This window comes from Zootermopsis nevadensis, unplaced genomic scaffold (genome assembly GCF_977971745.1).
Source record: "Zootermopsis nevadensis isolate Lab colony 2312 unplaced genomic scaffold, Znev_1.0 Znev_ptg000012l, whole genome shotgun sequence".
Classification (NCBI taxonomy): domain Eukaryota; kingdom Metazoa; phylum Arthropoda; class Insecta; order Blattodea; family Termopsidae; genus Zootermopsis; species Zootermopsis nevadensis.
Window position 1 is genome coordinate 8611365 of NW_028259144.1, and position 21748 is coordinate 8633112.

The window sequence follows — 21748 nt, forward strand, 5'->3', positions numbered from 1 at the left end:
CCATTTACTTACAGCTCTGCATGTTTACACCATCTCTTGAGAGAAAATCAAACTACTTTGATGTTTGAAACTCATGTGTTGTTAGCTTTAGAAAGCAAATTTAACAAAAATCTAAGTCACTTACAAATTACAAGGAATTCATTTTCAACATGAAAGAGGCTGTCTTATCAAACTGCGAAAAATCATTTGTTCTGCGCGCTATAGGTGGAGGAAAGGTAAGGTTAGTTTTGTCTTTTAGGTTATGTAAATTACAGTAACTGTTGAGTATCTTTGCAGTTTTTACATTATTTAAAACTTTAATGATGACCATAAAGAGTCACAGCGTTGTAGTATGTAATTACCAGAAAGTAATTAGTACTTAAAGAAATTCTTTGTATAACTCTGAATGTGGTTACTAAAAAGAGCCCTTATATTGAGGTCAGTATATTAAATCCATACTGTACTCCTGGAACTAGTAGAGAACAAATGCGGATTTAAGATGATGGTTGTCTTCAGGGTTGTAGTCTGGTACAAGTTTACTCATCACAATGACTCATTGCCCTGAATATGAAGGCAGCATATGCCTCTGAAATGTTGGTAAACTTCTACCAGACTACACAGCACTACAACTCAGAAGACAGCCATCTTCGGACCCACTGCCATGAAAACCTTAAATCCCACTAAATGCAGTTTTACTTCATTACTTGTTGTAAGCACTGTAATTAATGAAATCCATAAACAAACTTCATATATTCCAAAACCATTCCTTGCTAGTCCAGAAGTCATTATTAGCAAACTATATGAAATGGAATTATATTGTTCCAACAACAAAAGTTTTTTCCCCTTTCAATTTTAGTTTCTGTGTGTTCTAAAGCAGTGGTATTCAGCCTTTTTTGTTTGCGTACCCCCAGATATAATTTCTCTTCAACTTTGTACCCCCAAAGTTGTTGGTGTATAATTCAAGTTATACGTACTATATAATCTACATCTAAAATAAATTAAATAAATTACATTACTGATTATTCAGTGTTTATCATAAAACAATATATATATTTTTAAATTTCAAGTACCCCTGGAGGTATGTGTAGCCCAGGTTGAATACCACTCTTTTAAAGTACATATATTTGAAGATACAACTCAGTTATGTTCAGCATTTTTAATTGTCTGAGGCACATTTCATACTATCATTTAATGAGTTGATTTGTTTTCTGTCATCAAGAGGACTGTTCATTATACTGACAATGATTGCTTCTCATTGTACTGACAGATTATTACATTATTTGTTTTCAGACAGTGGGGCGGGGGGAAGGGCCAAGATTCTTGTTGTTGGCACAAATAAATTTCTTATGAATTTAATTACATGAACTAAATGAAGACTGAAGAAATGCCAGCTCCAGAGTTGTATAGATATTAAGTATACCACAGGCACACAGTTTCAACACAAGGAATGATATCAGCTTCATAGACCAGTTGCAAACATCTCATGTTTTGAAAAAGTGTTCTTATTATGCTGGCATAAAAATTTTCAACAGTCTACCATCTAGTCTCACAAGTCTTTTAAATAAAAAGACACAATATAAGTAGCATTAAAAAGATACTTAATTACACTCTTTTACTCTTGATCTATTGATGAATTTCTAATGTTTACAAGTAACTCAGAATATTCATAAGGTTTTTTTTGTCTTTATATACTATAAATGGTTGGTATAATTGATGGTAATTTATCTACTTCATGTAATGGGTGGACTTATTTATATGATATCTATATAATAGTTTGAATTTTTTCTTTTTTATGTTTGTTGAATTATTATGGCCTATTCCACATCCTGTCCCATCTAACTTATGGATCCATGGAAATTAATAAATATGTATGCATGCAATAGTTACTGGACAATATCCAGTGTAATTGATAACAGCAGTAAATCAGATGATATGACAAAAATTTTGTATTTATGTTCTTAAGCGCTTAGATGGGCGTCAAATGGATGAAAGCAGAGAAATACGGATTTACTTTGGAACAGATTGGGGCTGCTGTCAGGTTTCTTTGGGTGAAACAAAGTAAGTCACTATAGTTCATATCAGATGTCTGTATAGAATTAGACCAATGTTCCATTTACAATACCATGAACTTTGTACAATCTGCAACATCACAAACTGTATTACGTCTGCCATTTGTACCATTAGCAGTATTGTTGAACAGTTTCGGTGATACTTTATATATATATTTATATATATATGATGGAAAATCAAATTTGGCATGTTTCTACAAGTGAACACAACCACATGGTGACAATATACCTTACACTAATAACCAGCATTGTTTTTGTTTTTTATGAAGTACTGTCATATTTTCATTTCTATTTCAAAAATGCCTATTAGCTTTTGAATTGTAATACCAGTTTCAGTTGAACTCAGTATTGTATTTCTATATGAAAGTTAGTCAAACCATTTTAATTTAGTTGGTTTATTTTAAGAATAACATTATTTAAGGGCTAACAAAACTTCTATGCATATGTTCTGGGTCCTTAGATTTTTTACAGTTTATTCCCTTTCTTATGAAGCTTGACTGTCACTGGGACATACAGTCACAATATTGGGGCTGGGGTAGCCTTCAGTTGCAGAAGAATAAGATATTTGTATTGTCAACAGTTCAGTGTTGTCATGTTTTACTATTTAGTCACTGCGGGCCTGGCCCGAACCACCTCACTTGCCTGTAAAATATACTTGGCAACATGAGTTCAGCTGTGTACCAAGTGACCCAACTGAAATCATCTGAGAAGCACATGAATAGTTGGTCCACCCCACACTCCCCACCCTGTTACATAAAATTCTTCTGACTGGTTTTCACGCAGACTTCATGAGAAAATAAATCTGCTATAAAACTTAGCATATATAATTGCTAGTGAACGCTGGATGCAAGTTTAATTCACTTTACTTTAAATCCAGCTTTACTCAAAAGCTTCTACAAATTCTGGAATGTATTGTCCAAAGTATTCACCTGAGAGATAAATTTCTCGGTGAATGTTTTAGTCAGGCTAGCCATATAAAAACTGAAGACATGCCCCATGATCTGAACTAAATCTCATGGGTCACTTTAGTTAGATTTAAAGTTCTAATGACAGTGAGTTTGAAGATGACTATCTTCTTCGATGTTACACTGTGTAGTCTGGTAGAACTTTACCAAAGTTTCAGACGTGCTTGCTGCCTCTATCATCAGTGTGATGAACTAGACTACATGATGTAACATCATAGAAAACACCCATCTCTCTATATGCTTTGGTATTCACAAAACTGGCACAAATTTACATGAAATGATTCACCTTCCCAGAGTATTAGCTCAGGTTTCATGTGAGGTGCAGCAACCCAAGGCAACTCGTCCTAATGAAGGCCTGCTGTTCGTGAACGTAGAGCTAAGCCCCATGGGAGCACCACATTTTGAAGTAGGTCGACAGTCAGAGTTGGCTGTGCAGCTCAATCGTCTTCTAGAGAAGTGTATAAAAGATTCCTCTTGTGTTGATCTTGAGTCTTTATGCATTGTGGCTGAAGAAAAGGTATGTGTTAGTTATTTCAGATCTTATATTAAATTTACAAATACTATCTGATCATATCTAATATTAACTTCTTATTAAAGTTAATTTTTATGTTATGGAATTCCTTATTGCCTATTAACAAATATTTTTTTATAATTACCATCAGTGCATGTATGTATGATGCCCCAAATTAGGTGCACATTTGTGTGCTGTCTGTCAGATAATTTTTTATTCACACATTATCTGAACTAATGTGTTCAACTAGACATCAAATTATTATTATTATGTGACAAACATAGCATCACATGGATTTTAGAGATTAATTTGTTTGGGTGCTTCACTGAGTGTGTGTTATGGTCAATGAAGACGTTCTATAAGAGCAATGATAATGAAAATTATAATTATTATCACATTGAGAATTCAAACTCTGAAAATATATGCTGTCATTCAGATCAGAATCATTTGACCTTGTTAAAGCAGAAGCAGTAATAGCAATGTATGTTCAGGTTCCATAACAGCAGAAAATATGAATTGCTTAAATATTGCTGTATACTAGGGAAATACTTCCTTATAAATTATAAACATATTTTATTGTCCTTCTCCTTCATCATACCTGAAGACAAGGGCAGATCCAGTTGTGTAATTTTATAACATCAGACAATGGACAAAGTCCAAAAACCCAACAATCCAGAACATGTTTTATATAGAAGTTTTAATTCATTTAAATTTTTATTTGAAGACTTACAGAAATTGCATTAATAATACAGGTGTGGGCACTACGGGTTGATATAAATGTGTTAAATCATGAGGGCAATCTTGTGGACGCAGCTTCAGCCGCTGCCTTAACTGCCCTTTCTCATTTCCGCTGCCCAGATGTTACAATAAAAGGAGAAGAGACCATCATCCATGATCCACTAGAAAAGGATCCGATACCTTTAAGTCTCCGCCATTATCCTGTGTGTGTGTCATATGCAATTTTCAACAAAGGGTAAGTATGGGGTCATTCTTATGTTTGCAAATAATACAAAAAGTTTCACTGAAATATTCACAGAGAAATACTTTTGTGACCATGAATAGAAAAAAATATATGATGATTAGTCCCCAGGAGTAAAATGCAACTGAGTAATGAAACTGATTATTACCCCCCCCCCCCCCCCAAACCAAAAGCTCCAAGGTCAAGAATGAGTAGGAGCTGTACTGCCTCTCCCCCAAGCTCCTCAATGGCATGTAGCAGGAGAGTATTGCTTTTACAGGAATAAAATAAATTGTTTTAAAAATCTTACAGAGGATGAAATTACATTTCTTGATGATCACACAATATTTATGTTAACTGCAAATTACTATGTTATGATACTCAAGAACTGTATTTTCATCATATATAAGGCTTTTTAAATAATATTTCCTTATTTGTGCCCTTTTTTGGACATGTACATTCAGGACAGTTTACACTGTAAATGGATCACTTTTAAACAATGTCATAAAGAAGTTCAGGAACACCGATATAAAATAATGTCTATGCTGTATCATGCTAGGATCCAGGATTATCTTTGCAAAATGGAAGGTTTTGTTATTAAGGTGTTGTTAAGAAGGAAGTTTGTTATTTCCTTGAAAATTGTACTAACAGATCCACTACACATTTTCAGCGAGAACGTTGTTGCAGATCCTACAGTCTTAGAAGAAAGAGTGTCAGAAGCACAGGTTGTATTTGGAGTGAATGCTTATAGGGAACTATGTGGTCTTCATTTGGGTGGAAGTGCACTGACAAGCTATGACATAATCGTACAGTGTGCCAACAGAGCAGCTAAAAGAGCTGCTGAAGTAGTACAGATGATAAAATCAGCTTTAGAAGAAGATACTAATACGAGGTGTGTTAGATTTGAGGTTTTCCCAGCGGTGAGTCTGAAGATTGCTGTCTTCTGGGTTGTTGCACCGTGTAGTCTGGTAGATGTCCACCAACATTTCAGAGGTCATGCTGCCTCCATCATCAGGGCGGTGATAACAGAGGCAGCGTGATCTCTGAAACGATGGTGGACATCTACCAGACTACACGGCGCAACAACCCAGACGACAGCAATCTTCATGTCAGTGTTAATGTATGATGACATAATTATATTAGATTGTGGCTAAATTACCAATTTCATCTTCGTGAGATGTACCCTTTTCTCATGAATGAGACTCTTGACTACTGAGTTACACTAATTATATGCTGTTCCATTTTATGTTTTGGTATGTTAATGAGTGCCCAGTCAATTATAACTAAGGTATCTTTAAATTTATTGATGAATGAATATCTGTCAATGGCTAAAAGATGTGTAAGTTCCAGATATATTAAAAAATTAGTCTTTGTAATGGCAATGATTTGGTGGGACTGAATTTTGTGGTTGCCATGATGTCAAGTCATTCTGTCTGTCATATTTTTTAACCGAGCAGAAGACAAAAAGAAATGTTGCATGAATATTATTATTGTTATTATTATAATCATCACCACCATAATCATTATGGTTGTTGTTATTGTTATTATTATTCTATCTATTTACCATTTTATAGAGTATTTACTTCTATGTACCTGAGACAAACTTTGCCCCTGAGGTCATAGTGCAGCAGCTATTTCTGAAATACATTTTGTTTTTTAATACGTTACATGCATTAATCAGATTTTGCGCGAGGCATTATATATTTTACATGAGCGTCTTTCGAATAATGTATGATGTTCCTAGAATGGCAGTTTTCTGAAGTTTCCTAATGTCGTGTTCGCCCAGGATATTGGCCAAATATTTTTTGAGTGATGATGATGATTATTGTTGTGATTATTATTATGGTAATTTTATTATCATCATAATTTTGATTATTATTGGTGGTGATTATGATTGATGATGAGGTGATTTGAACTGATCTGTTGTGCCCTTTAGCTGAGACTATATGGTGCAGTGACCCAGCCAGAGAGACACCTTTCTTCACACAGTATAGAAGCTCAAAAACTGTTCTAGCAGCTTCTACATAATAAATTTTCAGCTAAAAAGAAGTGGTACAAAAATTTATTCAAATTTTGGTCTCACTCGTTATTGAATAAATGAGTTAACTAAGAAGCAAACTAGCAAAGAAAAATTCCAGTAATTATGTTATTTTCATATTACAGATGTGAATTCAATGTGTTGAGCTGCGTTATCATATACTGATGGTTTTCTCTGTTTCTGATATACAGAGCTGTTGGGAAATCTGTGGATTTTGCAGAGTGCATTCGAGACAGTGAAGTCTTGGCATTATCCCGCAAGCAACTTAGTTTGCAGTTGAATACTTCTAGGCTGAGAGAAGAGGCTTCAAATTTAGTTCAAAAGAGTAACAAGCGCATCATCTATGATGAAAAAGGAGTTCAGATGGAGAGCACGCAAGGTAATGTAATGTAGTGAACTGTTTGTATGATGAGCTGGTCAGTAGTAATATGCATGAAGTATATTTAACAATGACTTCTGTCTATTCTTTTTATGTGTAGCATGTTTGTGGTATGTAGAATCCCAATGTTTCATTTTTCTTTCATTTAACACTTTCTTAACTACATAGATCATATAGCATTGAATGGATGATAGTTCCTACACCCCATTGTATTTTGAGCCAATGAATAGATTTCATAATGAACATCAGTTTAAAAGAGCCTTTTGTATTTTTAATTTCTTAACATTAATGATACCAACATATCAGTCGTGCAAAATTCTGATTTTCAAGCAAAATTATAACTATTTAATATAAGGTCCCAAAATTTTGTGGTAACAGGTCTTTCAGTATGATTTCAGATTTTCATAGTGGTAAGTCAAGGTCACTGTTGTCTGGGTTGTAGTGTCATGTAGTCTGGTAGAAGTTTACCAACGTTTCAGAGGTCTTTGCTATGTCCATCATCAGGATGATGATGATGGTGACACTATGGTCAAGAAGACTGCCATCTTCTATCAGTCATCAGAAAACATTACACCCGATCCCTCAGTTTCCAATCAGGGAAACTATAGTTCAGAGCTCTATGACATCTTCTGTTATTATAAATTCTGAGTTATAAGTGTTAGATGAGAGGTGCAATGATGGCAGAACTACCTTATGGGGCAAGATGGGTCAGAACACTGCTGGTACTTTTATATTACAAAGCTAGTTAGATACATATCTGAAAATATTAAGAATGATGGCGGATTATGGGTGCCAAATTGGGGATGATGGGATGTTCAGGGCATGTTTTATCAGTTCTTAGATACCATCAAATGTAAGACACCCTATTTTCAGAAATTTTAAAATGTAAAAAAGTGTGTCTTAAGACTGAGGAAATATATTAAAATAGATCTTAATGACACAGCATGGGAGGGTGTCAACTGGATTAATGTGACCACAGGTGGGTTCTTGTAACCATGGTAATTAATCTTTGGGTTACACAGAAGGTAGATAATTTATTGATTAGCTGAATAACTGTCAGTTTCCCAGTGACTCAGTTGAATGCAATTAGTGCTTTAATGATCTACCTGCCAGTTATATTGTATCTACCCATCAGATAGTAATATATAGTCCTGAGTATGTCACATTTAAACCACCAGAATAAAACCAGTCTTATTATTGTGTACATGCTGTTTGATCTTTACACCAAAGCATAAGCAAATATATATCCATCACCTTAATTTCATTCTACCTTGTCTGCCCACCACCTGAGTCACACCATTCTCTCACTGATGCCATCATTTGTCCGTAATCAGCTGCGGTTCGAGTCCCTGAACGCCAATACATCTGTGAACACACTAAAGGAGCAGTTAATCTCATGACTCTGGCAGCTGATGCCCATGTCACAATTGCCCATGAGCCAAGCCATTGCTAGAATAAGAAGTAAACTGTGGCCCTTGCTATAGTGGTGGATGACAGAATAAAAAAAGCAGGCAGGTGTAGAAATTGAATGTTCCATGTGGGTTCTCTGGAACTGAAAAATGGTGCATCCATCTAGTAACAAGATACTGAGTGATTTATTTAATAACTACTGTTCCAGTGAATGTTAAATGTAGGTAATAGTTACTTTAAACAGTGACCATGATCACTAGTACCATTAGGTTACCTGTACAGTCTTATGAATGTGAAAATAAGAATTATTTATTATTTATGGCAAAAACATTTATGGTGTCTGTCACGTAGGATGATGAGGTAAATAATAGCAAGTAAATAATGTATTTATATAGTTCCATATCCATTCTTAATTTTCATAGTTTATTTATTATTTAATAATTCCCACATTAATTTACTTCAGTTAACGTAGAAACTATAACTCAGTTCTAAAAGTTTGTGACGATGGTGTGTTGTTGAAGTAAAGAGTTTTTGGGATATTTTCCATCGTCTAATAAACTATAGTCAGAATTAAAATAAATTAGGTTACTAAAATAGATCAACACAATTTGTCGAATTGAATATTGTTAACCATGTGGAAACAGCACATACAGAAGTTAAGTTTCAAACGTTCATAGGAAAATTATTTATGTTTAAACATAAAAGTTACGTCAGTGTTCTCAGAAAATTCAAGTATACAAATTAATCAGGAACGAAAAGAAATGAGGGATAACAAAATGGCTTCCATTTCCTTTTCATCATTGTGCCAGTTATAGCAGGTACCACTGTTACAAATAACATGAGCAAATGATCAGTTACTGGCAGCTTGGCTACCTACTGCAGCTACCAAATTTAACAGCACCTCCAATAACAAATGCCTGTACAGCAATTAAGTTTCAAGTTCTCATGACTGAAATAATGTCAATGAAAAATATAACAGTGACTCCAATTAAAAACAGCTACATGGCAGTTAAGTAAAAAGTTACCACAACTGAATTATAATATTCACCATGTGAATGTAATAAAGTAACCATTTATTTAGATATCTGGTAACTGGCTGTGATGTGGCTTTTGAGTATCAATTATAAAATCATCAATATATTACTCATTTCTACATCCGACCCAGAAGACAACCATTTTCATACTTGCTGCCATAAGAACCTCAAATCCAACTAAGTCCATTTCCTTTCACACATATTCACATTAACTCTAAGTATCTGTTTTGCAGATGTTCATGATATGACTGAAGACAGTGAAGAAGATGAAGTGTCTGTAATTCCTCTTGGTAGAGGTTCAGCGGAACTCCTTCCAAAACATAAGCAGCTGAAGGAGAAATTGATACCAGCTGGAGTCAGAGTAGGAGAAGGAGGTATCTTTTTCACAAATGCAATGAGTGTTCATTGCCGACATCTCAATCTCTCATGTTTACTTAACTTACCAGAATGAGTTTAAGGACACATTTTTAGATTCCTGTGCCAAGCAACTTGAAAATATTGTGTCTGGTGAACCATTTCCATGACACAGGAACTGTTCGCCATGTTACATCAAAGATGAGGAAAAGATTTATAACTTCTGCCTTGGTCTATTCCCATATGCTAATTTGGGCATGTAATAACTTTTAAATAAGCATATTTTACCTTTCTTATACTTTTCCAATTCCTAGAATATGTCCTTCAATATTGTTACATTTTCCTGCATTTATTATTTCAATAATGTATTCATTAACATGCCATCACAGTGGCTGCACAGTCTGGGGTGTGGGCCTTGTGCCACTTGGTCAATAGGACTGTGGGTTCGAATCCCACTCAAGGCATGGATGTTTGTCTGCGTCTTTCTGAGTTGTGCTGGCCTTGCGACGGGCTGATCAGTCATCGAAGGAGTCATACCAACTGTCTATAGATCAAAGCCAACGAAAGTTGGGACCCGCAGATGCTCAACAGGCACTGAAGAATAGGTCAAATAAAATAAAATATATTCTTTAACACTTATATTTGTCACTATTTTACTTCCTAAAGAAAAACCATGCCTTAGTTACCATAGAATACAACAGAGTAAATTATTTATATATGTTAGTAATAATATAAGAATTGTTTTTGGTTATTCTAACCCTAAAATGGAGTCTTGGTAAAATCACTGCAGGTCCAGACAAGTGGATAAACACAGAGGATGATGATGTTAAGATAGTTACAGAGGATCAAGAACAAGAAAGTGCAGAAGATTCTGATGAAAACATGTCAAGCTCATCAGATGTGGAAGTAATAAAGGAAATCAAATTTGATAGGAGCAAGCTAGTTGACAGCATTGGTATGTACCAACGCTTTGACTTAATAGTTTTAGTTACGAGCACATTTTTTTGAAGTTCCCTCTTTGCTGCATGGCATGTGGAAGGTATTATAAAACAAAGTGAGAACATTACTCATAAGCAGTCTACCTGAGTTCTTATAATAGGGTGACCAGAGCCCCAAGTTTGTATTTAGTGACCCAGTGCCACAATAAAGACTTTCAAGATGGTCAGTTCTTCCTATGATTTTGATTTTAAATTCAAAATAAAATCACTATCTGGTTTTAATAGAAATTAATTGAAATTAGTTTAAAAATGTAACGGGAAGAAACCATTTTGGAATCACACTGATATGTGTAAATGGAAGGGTAATATTAAAACGGATCTTCACATGTGTGTGGACTAGATTCATCTGACTCAGTATAAGGACAAGTGTCCGTCTGCTGTGAATATCACAATGAACCGCAAGTCCATAAAATGCTGGAATTTTCATAACTCTCTGAGTGAGCTTCTCATGAAGGATTAAGTTGCATGGTGTTATTTTATTCAGAATTTAGCAGGTTCCCTTAACAAATGACTCTTTATACAGCCTAAACACAAACAAATCTCAGTACAGTGTTATTCAGACGAACATATAGAATATTTTAAATTAATATACATTTTATTAATCTGCAACTTATGTCCTGCAAATGTAATTTAAAAATTATTCAATTGTCATTACTTTATATGTCAAGTAACTGTTGTGTAGGGAATGTTGATAATCCTTATTGTGTTATTTACATTTTTTATAGAATAAGTAAAAGACAGCAGTGAATTATGATCAACCATAACTATATAGTGTAAAATTCTGTAGTTGTACTGTCTCTATATTGATAACCAAAAGAAGTCTTCATTCTTGATGCATTATACTGAATGTCTCAGGTTCAAATCTCAGCCAAGACAGGCTGTCTTGAGTGAGATTTTTCATGTATTTCCTCAGTCCTTCCAGTCACATGCTGGGATAGTCCTTAAATTAGGCTATAACTACTTCATTCTGTATCCTTTCCAGTTCATTAGTTATCATGTAATTTGACTAAAAAACAATCCAAGGTACTGAAAGTCATTAGAGCCACAAATAAATAAAATGGTTGCATTGCAGAGACTGGCCACTAACCACAATGCATGATTTATACACTGTACTGTTGATTATGAGATTTGTGTTACATTTAAAATACTATCAACTTGACTTGCTTTAGACATTACTCATCATCTTGGTTATTTGTTAAAACCCACAACTTTTTGGAGACTGAATCTGTCTCAGTTATCAAATTAAGGTAAGGAGAAAGAAGTGTCTACATACCATTTTCAGAACCCTTTGGACTTATTTAAAATACTATTGTGTCACATAAAGTAATGTTTCCAAACGCTGCATTTTCCACAGAGTATAAATTACATTTTCCAAACTACTTCATATAAATTAATGTTGTGAATTTTGATCCATTGTAATATGGTATTCCAATTTGTTTTGCTTAGAACTGAGTGGAGACAGTGAAGAAGAAGAAACAGTGATGTTGAATGCAGCAGATGTGAACCTGGGTAGAAACAGTACTGAAGGCAGTGGGACATCAAAGAGAAAATCAAAGAAAACTGTTAGAAATTGGTACCCAGTGAAACAATGGTGAAAGTGTATTTGTATTATGAAATTATTTTTTTGTCTCATTTATTAATTTTATGCAAAATTGCTTAGAAATGTAATGTAAGTAAAACATTTCATGTCTTGTACAATATGACAGTCATCTGTGGAATGTTTTTATTTTTTAATGTAATAATAAAACCATTTTTATAGTAAACTTACAATTGTTTTGGGTAATGGAGGGCTGAATAATAATGGGCAAATAAATTTAAAAATGCCTAAAAAAATTTCCACCAATTAGAATTGGGGATAATGATGTAATGTAACTGTCCATGGCTCAGTGAATAGCCATGAAAATAACTAGTATAATAGTCAGTAAAGGTGTTAAATGGCTGGGGTTTATTTCTGGCAAAAGTAAGAATTTTCATCTTTTTTGCCACTTATGACTTGGTCTGAGGCCCACTTCGTAATATCCTGTTTAATTAATATTAAGGGTGAGGTCCTTTGCTTGGACAGATAAATGAGCAATAGCATGAAGATCATTCAACTGCATCTAATATAGAATGTGTGGAACTTTACCTTCACTCTCCCATATATCTTCATGTCATGGTGCTTAAGCACAGTGACAACTTACACAAGGACTAGTGATGTAAAATTTCCAGAAATTTGGTATCATGGGAGAAACAAGAAACAAATTGGAAAAACAAACATCTGGCTTTCAGAAACAATAAAATTAATATTACTTCAATGAATAATGTAATACCTTGAAAAAATTATAGATTTTTTAGGTTATTTCTGAATTTGTGTAAAAGTAATTTTCATGTCATACACTACTTGTATTTAAATTTTAACCTCAAAATCATACAGTAACACAAATAAACTCTTACCTTAATGGTCAGCTGTCAGACAGGAAATTAATAGATGCAGGTACCTTCAAAGAACTAAAATAACTGCACTGGCAATGTAAGAATAAAGGTAATGTACAGTCTTGCCAACTTGCTAATGTGAAGATCCATATAATTAATATTCCCAATTATACCTCTGAGTTTATTTCCTACCAAAATAACAGATTTTCCCAGGGAAAACAAAAGACAGAACCATGGAAGTAGATAGGAAATACAACATGTGAAATGAAGATATGATAAGATAAAAATAAGGAAATGAAATAAAAGTAGAAATATAGAATAAATAATAACAGTATTGAAATAATGAATACCATAGGAATATTTGTACAGTTCTAACATAGAAGCCCTTATTAGGGGTGACATGGGACCAAACACTGACAATTTCTTTAAACAGCATTAACTAACTGTTTTTAAAATAGATAAGCATTGCATTTTAAGTTATAAACTGCACTTTTTATATAGTGTTTAGATGGGCTTTGGCTTCAGATTGCTAGAGGACAGCGGTTTCAAATCAATCTTCACTGAATGAATAAAATCTCATCCATATGAAGGAAAAACAAATAACCATTTTCATCTTCTGCATACTTGGATACAGCTAGACAATGTTAAAGATAATAAAAGGATCATGTGCACCTTATCAAATCATGCTACAGTTCTTTTACTGTGAAAGAATATCAACTGCCAAGATTGTAAATTCAATGTTGCTGCTGTCAGTAGTCAAACATTATGCAAATTACTGTGCATATCATGATGTATAAGATGCATGGGACTTCATCTACCCCAAGAATGTCCTAACACTTATTTGTTGTAATTGCAGCTCTGTAAGACATCCACTAAATTATCAGGAATTCAGTAATTGGAAATGAGCTAAAATGCTAAGCAAGCAAAATTCTCACTCAAAATGCATATAATGAAAATGGTTCTATCTTCACAACACAGTAAATATCAAACATTACCCATCAAAACAACACAAGTGGCATCACCCCCTCCCCCAACTTTGACAGTAACAATTACCACACTCAATGTCGTCTACATGGGGCAATCAGAAAATTATTGAACATGGAAACAGTATGTTTCTCCAAAACACTGGTATTTACTTATGAATCTATATGGTGTCAGCCCAAAACACCATTATCTTCACCACTGTGAGAACCTCAAATAATAGCTATTATTGCATTGACACACCAATCTTTTCAGATAGTTCTACAACAAATATCATGATCATCACAGATGTCCTAATCATACATCTTTTCTCATACAACAGTGGGTAAGAGAACTAAATATTGATTGTTTGACCACGAGGATGTATGTTTTGTAATATTAATGGTGTTCTACTGTAAGCAAAAGATTTTGCAAAATTTCTGCGCGATCATTCTACTGACATCTGCCTACTACGAGAAACTCATTTGGACTTATCCAAAAAAATTCTACAGATCTGAAACAATATGAATCAAATTTCATCCAGTTTCTACTTACTGAGCACTTAACGTATAGATCTGGCTTTTTTGTCCAGCAATGACTGTCAGTCTTAATTGCCTTACAGTTCTCTGTATAGAAATCTAATATCTTGATATGTATGTCAGAATATCCTATTTGCTTTTCTTATAGAACCACTTTTCACATAGGTATTACCATTAACATTAAAAAAATGCAGTTGATTTCTTGACATGAAATGCTGAAAATAAACACTTCAAATTTTCAAGAACAAAAAATGATACAGAGACGTGTGACAAAATATATTAGCAGTAAGGACATGACTTTTGAGAAACACTTAAAGCTATTAAATTGTTTAAAAAATAGTCACAATAACCACTCCTCTTGTTCTCAAATGTGAATGAACAAAGAATAAAATAAACAGATGCAAAGTTATGCATTATGAAACAGCAGATTGTTAATACACTTTTGGCCAGGGATGTCAGAGGAAGGTCAACTACCACACTGCAGAACTGGAGTTAAATCAGAGTGTTTCATTGGACTGGATCCCACTGTAAGGAGTAAAAATTGCCTTTACACTTTCAAACATAAATAAGATTACACAAGGTGACAATCAAAGTATACAAAATCCTTCCTAAGTCTTCATAAATTAATCAACCACACTGATCTTCATTTCAAATGACAAGAAATAACAAAATAAAACCCCCAGTTAAGTTAATATATGGTTGGTTAAAAGCAAATTTGCTTTGTATCAGTTATGTTGGATCTCAAAGTCCATTCCATTTTTACTACTGTCAAATTTGAATACAAAACCTTTAAATCAGAATGCCAATGAACAAAAAATCATGGAAAAATAAAAGAAATACCTGTTTCCCTCTCAATTCTAGCCTTGCCAATGCAGCACATATAATAATAATAATTCAGAGGTATCACTGAAACAAATACTATAATGATTTTAGTAAATTAAAATGTATCCTGCCACCCTTCAATTAAAACAAAAAGGGTATTTTTTAAAAATAGATTACACTTCATGCTTGAATAAATATTAAAACAGCTTAAAATTTTACTGTATGCAAATTATCTTCTTCACTAAACATAACAATTCAGCAAGTTCTTAAGAGTTCGGAATCCAAAACATGAGACAATGAATACTGGCAGATCCAACCACCAAACAGACTCCACACAATGGCATAGGTCAGATATTCACCATGAGCTGGGTAATTGTTCCATACCTGTCTTGCATGCATAATTGTTTGATACAGTAACATTATTTAAAGATGAACATCTGTAGTAATAAAGTAAAGCTGTCCCACTATACACCATGTAGGCACTTGGGGGGAGAGGTGATATAGCTCATACTCATTCTTAACCTTTGCACTAGGTGGGGGTGAGTGAACAGCGTCATTACTTGGGTGAGCTTTACCCGAGGAAAAGACTCCAGTACCTATTGGATATGAGGCTGGGTGGGCCCCAGAACCAGTCTGGATGCAGAGGCTACAGGAAAACTCCTCTGCCCGTCATCGATCGAACCCCAGTCGTTCAGTCCATAGCTAGTCACCATATTGACTAAGCTATGCAAGCTCTTCATCTGTAGTAAATGCAAAAATAAATATCTTGCCAACATTGGGATGTCCTTCTACCCTCCAACAAATGTGAATTTAGCCACAGGCTTTGTTAGGTTAGTTTCATGCAATCTACATTGGTACACGCATAAATAAAATTATGTGACAAATCTGGCAACATACATGTGGATGAGTGCATAAAAAGCTCAAATGCATGAACACTGTTGAAAAGATGTACTGGAGGTGGGGTTTGAACAAAAGTTCAGAGAATGGAAAATGTGAAATGTAATATTAAACAGTATAAAGGGATGCATTCTGTTGTGTTGATTGACAGGCTGACAGCCAGTCTACACAACAAATTTTTTATTATAGTTTCAATATTTATTAAAATCCACTACTTCTTGACCTTAAGTGGTCATCTTCACCTAAAGATTGTTGTTTAGATGGACTGTCAACCAAACAAAATATTAAATGCTGATCTCAACACAGATAAAACAGACATATCAGATTCTCAGTGGGGCACATGTGAATAAAAAGCATGAATTTCTCATACTTGTATCTGTACACAACACAAAGTAGCACTTTCTCACAATGCTGCTGAAATAGATTCATGACAACACAAGTGCTGTATGCCAAATATAAGAACTATGGCTATAAATACACATTATTATTATTATTATTATTATAAAAGTGTATAGTGTAATTTGAAGTACTTAAAAGGGTAATAAAATTCATTCTCCAGTATGCTAATAAATAATGGGGAAAAAGAGAATAATCTTTTGTACTTGGTTTGATTTTAAATTCACAGAAAAACACAAAGCATCAGTGCAAAAATTATTGTTGAAATAAAGTACTGGGGGCTTATTAATAAAATCCATACCTAAAATTATATTTGCAGTCAATACTAGCATTCAGAGCGGTCATTTCAACTCAGTATAAAATTAACTCTTACCGATACTTTAACATTAAATTAGATTTAATCAGAAAAAAGTATCTGATGAATGCAACACAATAAATATGTTACGTTACATTCATTTACCGTCAACCTCAAGGTTGCTAATCTGCACAAAATAACGTTTTTTCAAAAACCAAACTATTTACTTGGCAAACAAATAAAAGTTTTTCTATGGCAATTTATGCTTAAGCAGAAATTACCATAGGATATTTATCTTTAATATGACAGTGAAAGCACGTTTCGCCTCTGCTGAAAATTATTGCATTTTTATATATCCATAACTTTACATTGAACTAATGATAAAAGCTTTGTTGTAAGAAAATTCCTGCAATATATTTAAAAGTTTTACTCAACTCTTCATCTTGTGCCAGTATCTTCTCACACCCACCAGATTTGTGCCATTTGGCATCTGGTATTTCATACCAAAAAATACTGTTATATTTGAAATGATAATGTTCAGCATTTAAACCAGCGTTCATTACCTACTTTTTCCTGTCAAAGTGACATGGCCCTCTGAAAGGCTGATCTACACCATAACGTAAACATCTTAAAAGCATGTTATAATCAGGGTCCACCATGTTGATGCTGCCATATGATTTAAATATATACAAATAAATTAAACTTAAAAACATCATTATTTTAAAAAATGGCGTCTAGATATACCAGCAGACTGAATTACATTCAAATAAAAATATCTGTAATTTTTCACAAAATACCATACATACACACTTGGTACACCAGACACTTTATGAATCATCAAATATTTGTATAACTTATCTAGACTAGACATTGACAATAAAACTGGAAACTGCAATAATTTGTGTTCAAACTGCCAACAGTTCAGGTATTAGTTCCGCATGTCTTGTTCCTTTGCTATCAACAAGCAACATTCATCATGTTTCAAAACACACACTCCCTCCACTCACATACTTTAAGAATAGTTTCCTATATCCCTTATATTTTAAAATTGCACATTTATAACAAAAACGTCATAATCATAACAATACTTTAAAAACTATGTTGCATCTGCACTAATACCATTTTTCTGATCAAGTTTATTACTATTAGATTTGACCATGTAAATAAAAAATGTCAGAGCTTCTTTTTCAACCACTGGAATTGTTTTAAAATGCTTCATTAAAGTCTGAAAAGGAAGAGAAATGTCAATATATTAGTTTAAATATGGAAGAAAACATTACCAACTTCATATTTTGATAACACAAAAAAGATTTTAGAACTCATGCACAAGTTAGCCCAATATACATTTATAGGTCTTTTATAAGACTGTAATTATTCATGAATTAAAACAATCACAAATCAATGAAAAGTCACTTTCACTAGTTTATTAACAAAATTATATTAAAATTTAACTTATGACAAAAATCTGCTGGAAATATATGCCACTTACATTCAAAAATAAAACCTCACATGTAGACCAAAAGATCTGTAATATTTTGATGCAAAAAAAATTAGATTTTAATAAGTAAACAGTCATTATGCATTTACTTCAAATATTTTTCATACACACTACTACTTACATCAGCCAGCTGAGCCTTATTGGTCCCTGGTCTTGTTGGTACTTTGTAATGCCTCTTGTATCTTCTCAGTGTATTTACTTGCAACTGGAAGAGGTCCACTTCTGGTAAATCTGTATCAGTTTCATTTGAGTCATCTTCTGAATCCTTCCTCCGTCGTTTTGTTCTTGCTTTTTGGATTACGTCTTTGTGATAATCACAGATGTAGATGTGTCTAGCCTGAACAAATAATAACATGCAATTTTTCAACTATCACATCAATAATAATAGTATTTATTGCTTAAATTAGACTTACTGCATGATCAAGGTGAAGTTTAAGTCTCCTTTGTGTCACAGTTTTCTGGATTCGTTTACTATACGATGCGTTGCCTGCAGGGCGAAGGCACCGTTCCTCTTCATCTACAAGACAACATATCTGATCTGGGGGCCCTCGTGAATCTTCTTCGCCCGTGCTGAAGCCATTCATCTTGCCACAAACATAAACTGCCAACAGATTACAAGTACATTTAGATTAACAATGCAGTCTATTTAAATCTTGAATCAAAGACTACAACAGCAGTGTCGTATTGTGCTTTTTTGTAAGTACCCCATAACCTCACCAAATTTGGAGAAACTTGAATAATAATTTGCTCATGTTCGAATTGTTACAAAAGGTAAATAATAAGGTTTCGATTCACTTCACGCGCAAAAACTGATTCACAATCATACCTTATATCCACTTGTCACGTCCCCATCCGCCTCTGCGTGGTACTTCTTTCTCAAGTAATGGCGAAAGTTTTGTTGTTGTCATACCTCAATAGATTAAGTGTGTGATTGGTTCATTTCAAATATTCCCAACATACACCACGCCCACTAATGGGATCAACAAAAATACACAAATGTTAAAACTGTAGCACAAATAATGATAATATACCGGCAAGAGTAAGCTCAGTAACTTTAAGACAGATGTCCTTATTTTCTGCAGCAGTAACTGTCTCAGGAGGTCACCGTTGCTCTATTATTAACAGCAACTGGGAATTTTCGTCTGCTGAAATACATTGAATAAAAATTTACCGCCCTGAATGTAAATTGCATTGTCATTGGCTCGACGAACCGACTTTTCGTTGCATAGAACCAGCACATTGATTGGTTTAATTTTTGCGGCCCATTTGATTTTGACCAATAGAACGGGAGAATATTTTCCTATGTTACATCCATGTACCGCATAAGTGGCGTGGGGTCGCGATATTCGTAGCAGCTAGCCTTTGGTCGTTCCAGTCTTGTTAAGGTAAGAATATTTTTATATTTCATTACTATGATGGTGTCAGAAGAAGAAAATTATGATATCAGCAGATGAAATTATATTGTGTTCTCTGTGTGAAGTGTATGCCTTTGCTGTGTTTTTAAACGTGGAAACTAAATTATATAAATCTGCTGCGTTCTATTCAATACAACCGTCATCGAAATGGCTGCCATAAGCTTAGCATAGAGAACGGGATAAGCATAAGAGAAAATATTTTTCTCTCTGAAACTGTGTGTCGTATAATGTTAGTAGCTTACCAAATTAAAGGTATTTTTAGTTACTACTCATATAAATTTTAAGGATTATGTTGGAAATATATAAAAGCTTTGTTTGGTGTTAGAAAGTTTTCGCTTTTGTTCCAAATGGCAGCCAAGGCCGTGTTATGTGGACTCCATTTACCATTAGGCAGGGCTAGGGATCGGCTCTGTACTAACCTATGGACTGTATACGTGTTGTCCCTATAATAGCATAGGGGATTTTGTGATTCTTCAAATACTGTGTAGTAATTTATTTAAATCCAGTAACTTGAACAAGCAAGGTACAGTGCGTAAATTTAAGGGCACTTTCAGTCATAATGTTGGGATTTGTGTCGTCTTTGTCCGATTTTTCTCGTAAATAAATTTTTCCCTATGGCTACCAATACAACCCGTAGTATCCTTATGGGCAGTACTCGGTGCTATTTGATTGCGACCCGGCATGTCGGGTGGTGATTGCTATCCAAACAAAGGCTTCGAGGATTGGAAAATAAATATCGAATAATGATTTTTTTAGCAAAATGGCGATACTGTTGTTATATAAAATGGCGGGAAGGAGAAATGAAGGTCGAACAGTGAATTTAATGAAGAATGGCTACTGATGTTATTAACCTTTGTTTAGCAGTTGCCATTTCCATTGGGTTATAGTGGTATTTTATGCTTATACATCATCAGTTGTGTGATTTGTATATATGTTGTGTTTTATATATATTTTTGCTCCAAGTTTATTTTATAGTAACATAGATTCAAGTTTATATTTATTGATAGTTAATAGAACACATCTGTTTATTCTGTATAGTTGGTGAGAATTGAAATTTAGAGCTTTTGGCTCCCTTTTAAGGATTACTGTGAAAGTTGGGTAGTTAATATAATTTTTGATTAATTTGTCTGGTAAAGTAACATTTTCTTGGAATTTGCTGTGAGCTATATATATTTGCTTATAACATAATAATTAATCTTCACTATAAGTCTGTTATTTGTGATACATTACATATTCTGGAAAACGTGTGAATGTGGCTTCAGTGTTGTATATTATTTGTGCAAGTGGAAACAGCTGAAAACCATACATTTTGTGTTCATTCTGGAAGGAATTTATATTGAGTTTGACAATTGGAATTTAATATGCCTGAAAAAGTTAATTTAATTTTAATTGCCTGTGTGCACAGCTTGATCAATCAAAGTCAACTAATTTGTCTTTGGTTATAATTCTGTGCTAAATGAAATTAAGAGTTTAAGTCTCCGAAATTGTCATTCTGAACTCTTACAGCTAATAAAGTTATGAGTACACTATAATCTCAATGTAAATGACGAAGTGCATGTTTTGTAGGAATGGTTGTTTCTAAGGACAGTTATAAGATCAATATTTTTGTATCAGCACTTATACGTTGACGTTGGTCATGTGGGTAACGAGGTTGCGCTTGTCACTTGTCAAGTGATTTCACATGACGTAATAGATATGGCGCGAAAAAATGGGGTGAGTTCAATGTTCTGAGGTGGAACGGATTACACTCCAAAGTGAAGACATTTTTCTTCCTGTTGAACCGAAAGGAAGATGATTCATAAAGTTTACAGTTCCTGAA

General features: G+C 33.9%; 2 protein-coding genes and 1 long non-coding RNA gene across 4 annotated transcripts; 1 reads left to right on the top strand and 2 right to left on the bottom strand.

Annotated features, from left to right (window-relative positions):
- Positions 1–28: 28 nt before the first annotated feature.
- Rrp45 (exosome complex component Rrp45) lies at positions 29–12458 on the top strand. The gene is made up of 9 exons (XM_087347859.1): positions 29–215; positions 1943–2037; positions 3308–3530; positions 4277–4497; positions 5153–5374; positions 6712–6899; positions 9577–9717; positions 10488–10652; positions 12142–12458. The coding sequence occupies exons 1-9, from the start codon at positions 150–152 to the stop codon at positions 12288–12290; spliced, it is 1470 nt and encodes a 489-aa protein (XP_087203985.1). The 5' UTR covers positions 29–149; the 3' UTR covers positions 12291–12458.
- LOC147873968 (uncharacterized) lies at positions 270–10488 on the bottom strand. The gene is made up of 3 exons (XR_015534925.1): positions 9986–10488; positions 8154–8275; positions 270–3519 (listed from the first exon to the last, which is right to left on the bottom strand). It is a non-coding gene; the product is annotated as an uncharacterized LOC147873968 (long non-coding RNA).
- Positions 12459–17713: 5255 nt separating the features above from the next.
- Positions 17714–19609, bottom strand: Sap30 (SIN3-associated polypeptide 30). 2 transcript variants are annotated; one of them, XM_022070663.2, is made up of 4 exons: positions 19341–19609; positions 18928–19115; positions 18636–18851; positions 17714–18241 (listed from the first exon to the last, which is right to left on the bottom strand). In XM_022070663.2, exons 2-4 carry the CDS (start codon positions 19096–19098, stop codon positions 18113–18115), a joined length of 516 nt encoding a protein of 171 aa, XP_021926355.1. In that variant the 5' UTR covers positions 19099–19115; positions 19341–19609; the 3' UTR covers positions 17714–18112. The 2 variants fall into 2 exon arrangements, with proteins under 2 accessions (XP_021926355.1, XP_021926364.1); XM_022070672.2 differs by lacking the exon at positions 19341–19609 and adding an exon at positions 19232–19328.
- Between the last annotated feature and the right edge of the window lie 2139 nt (positions 19610–21748).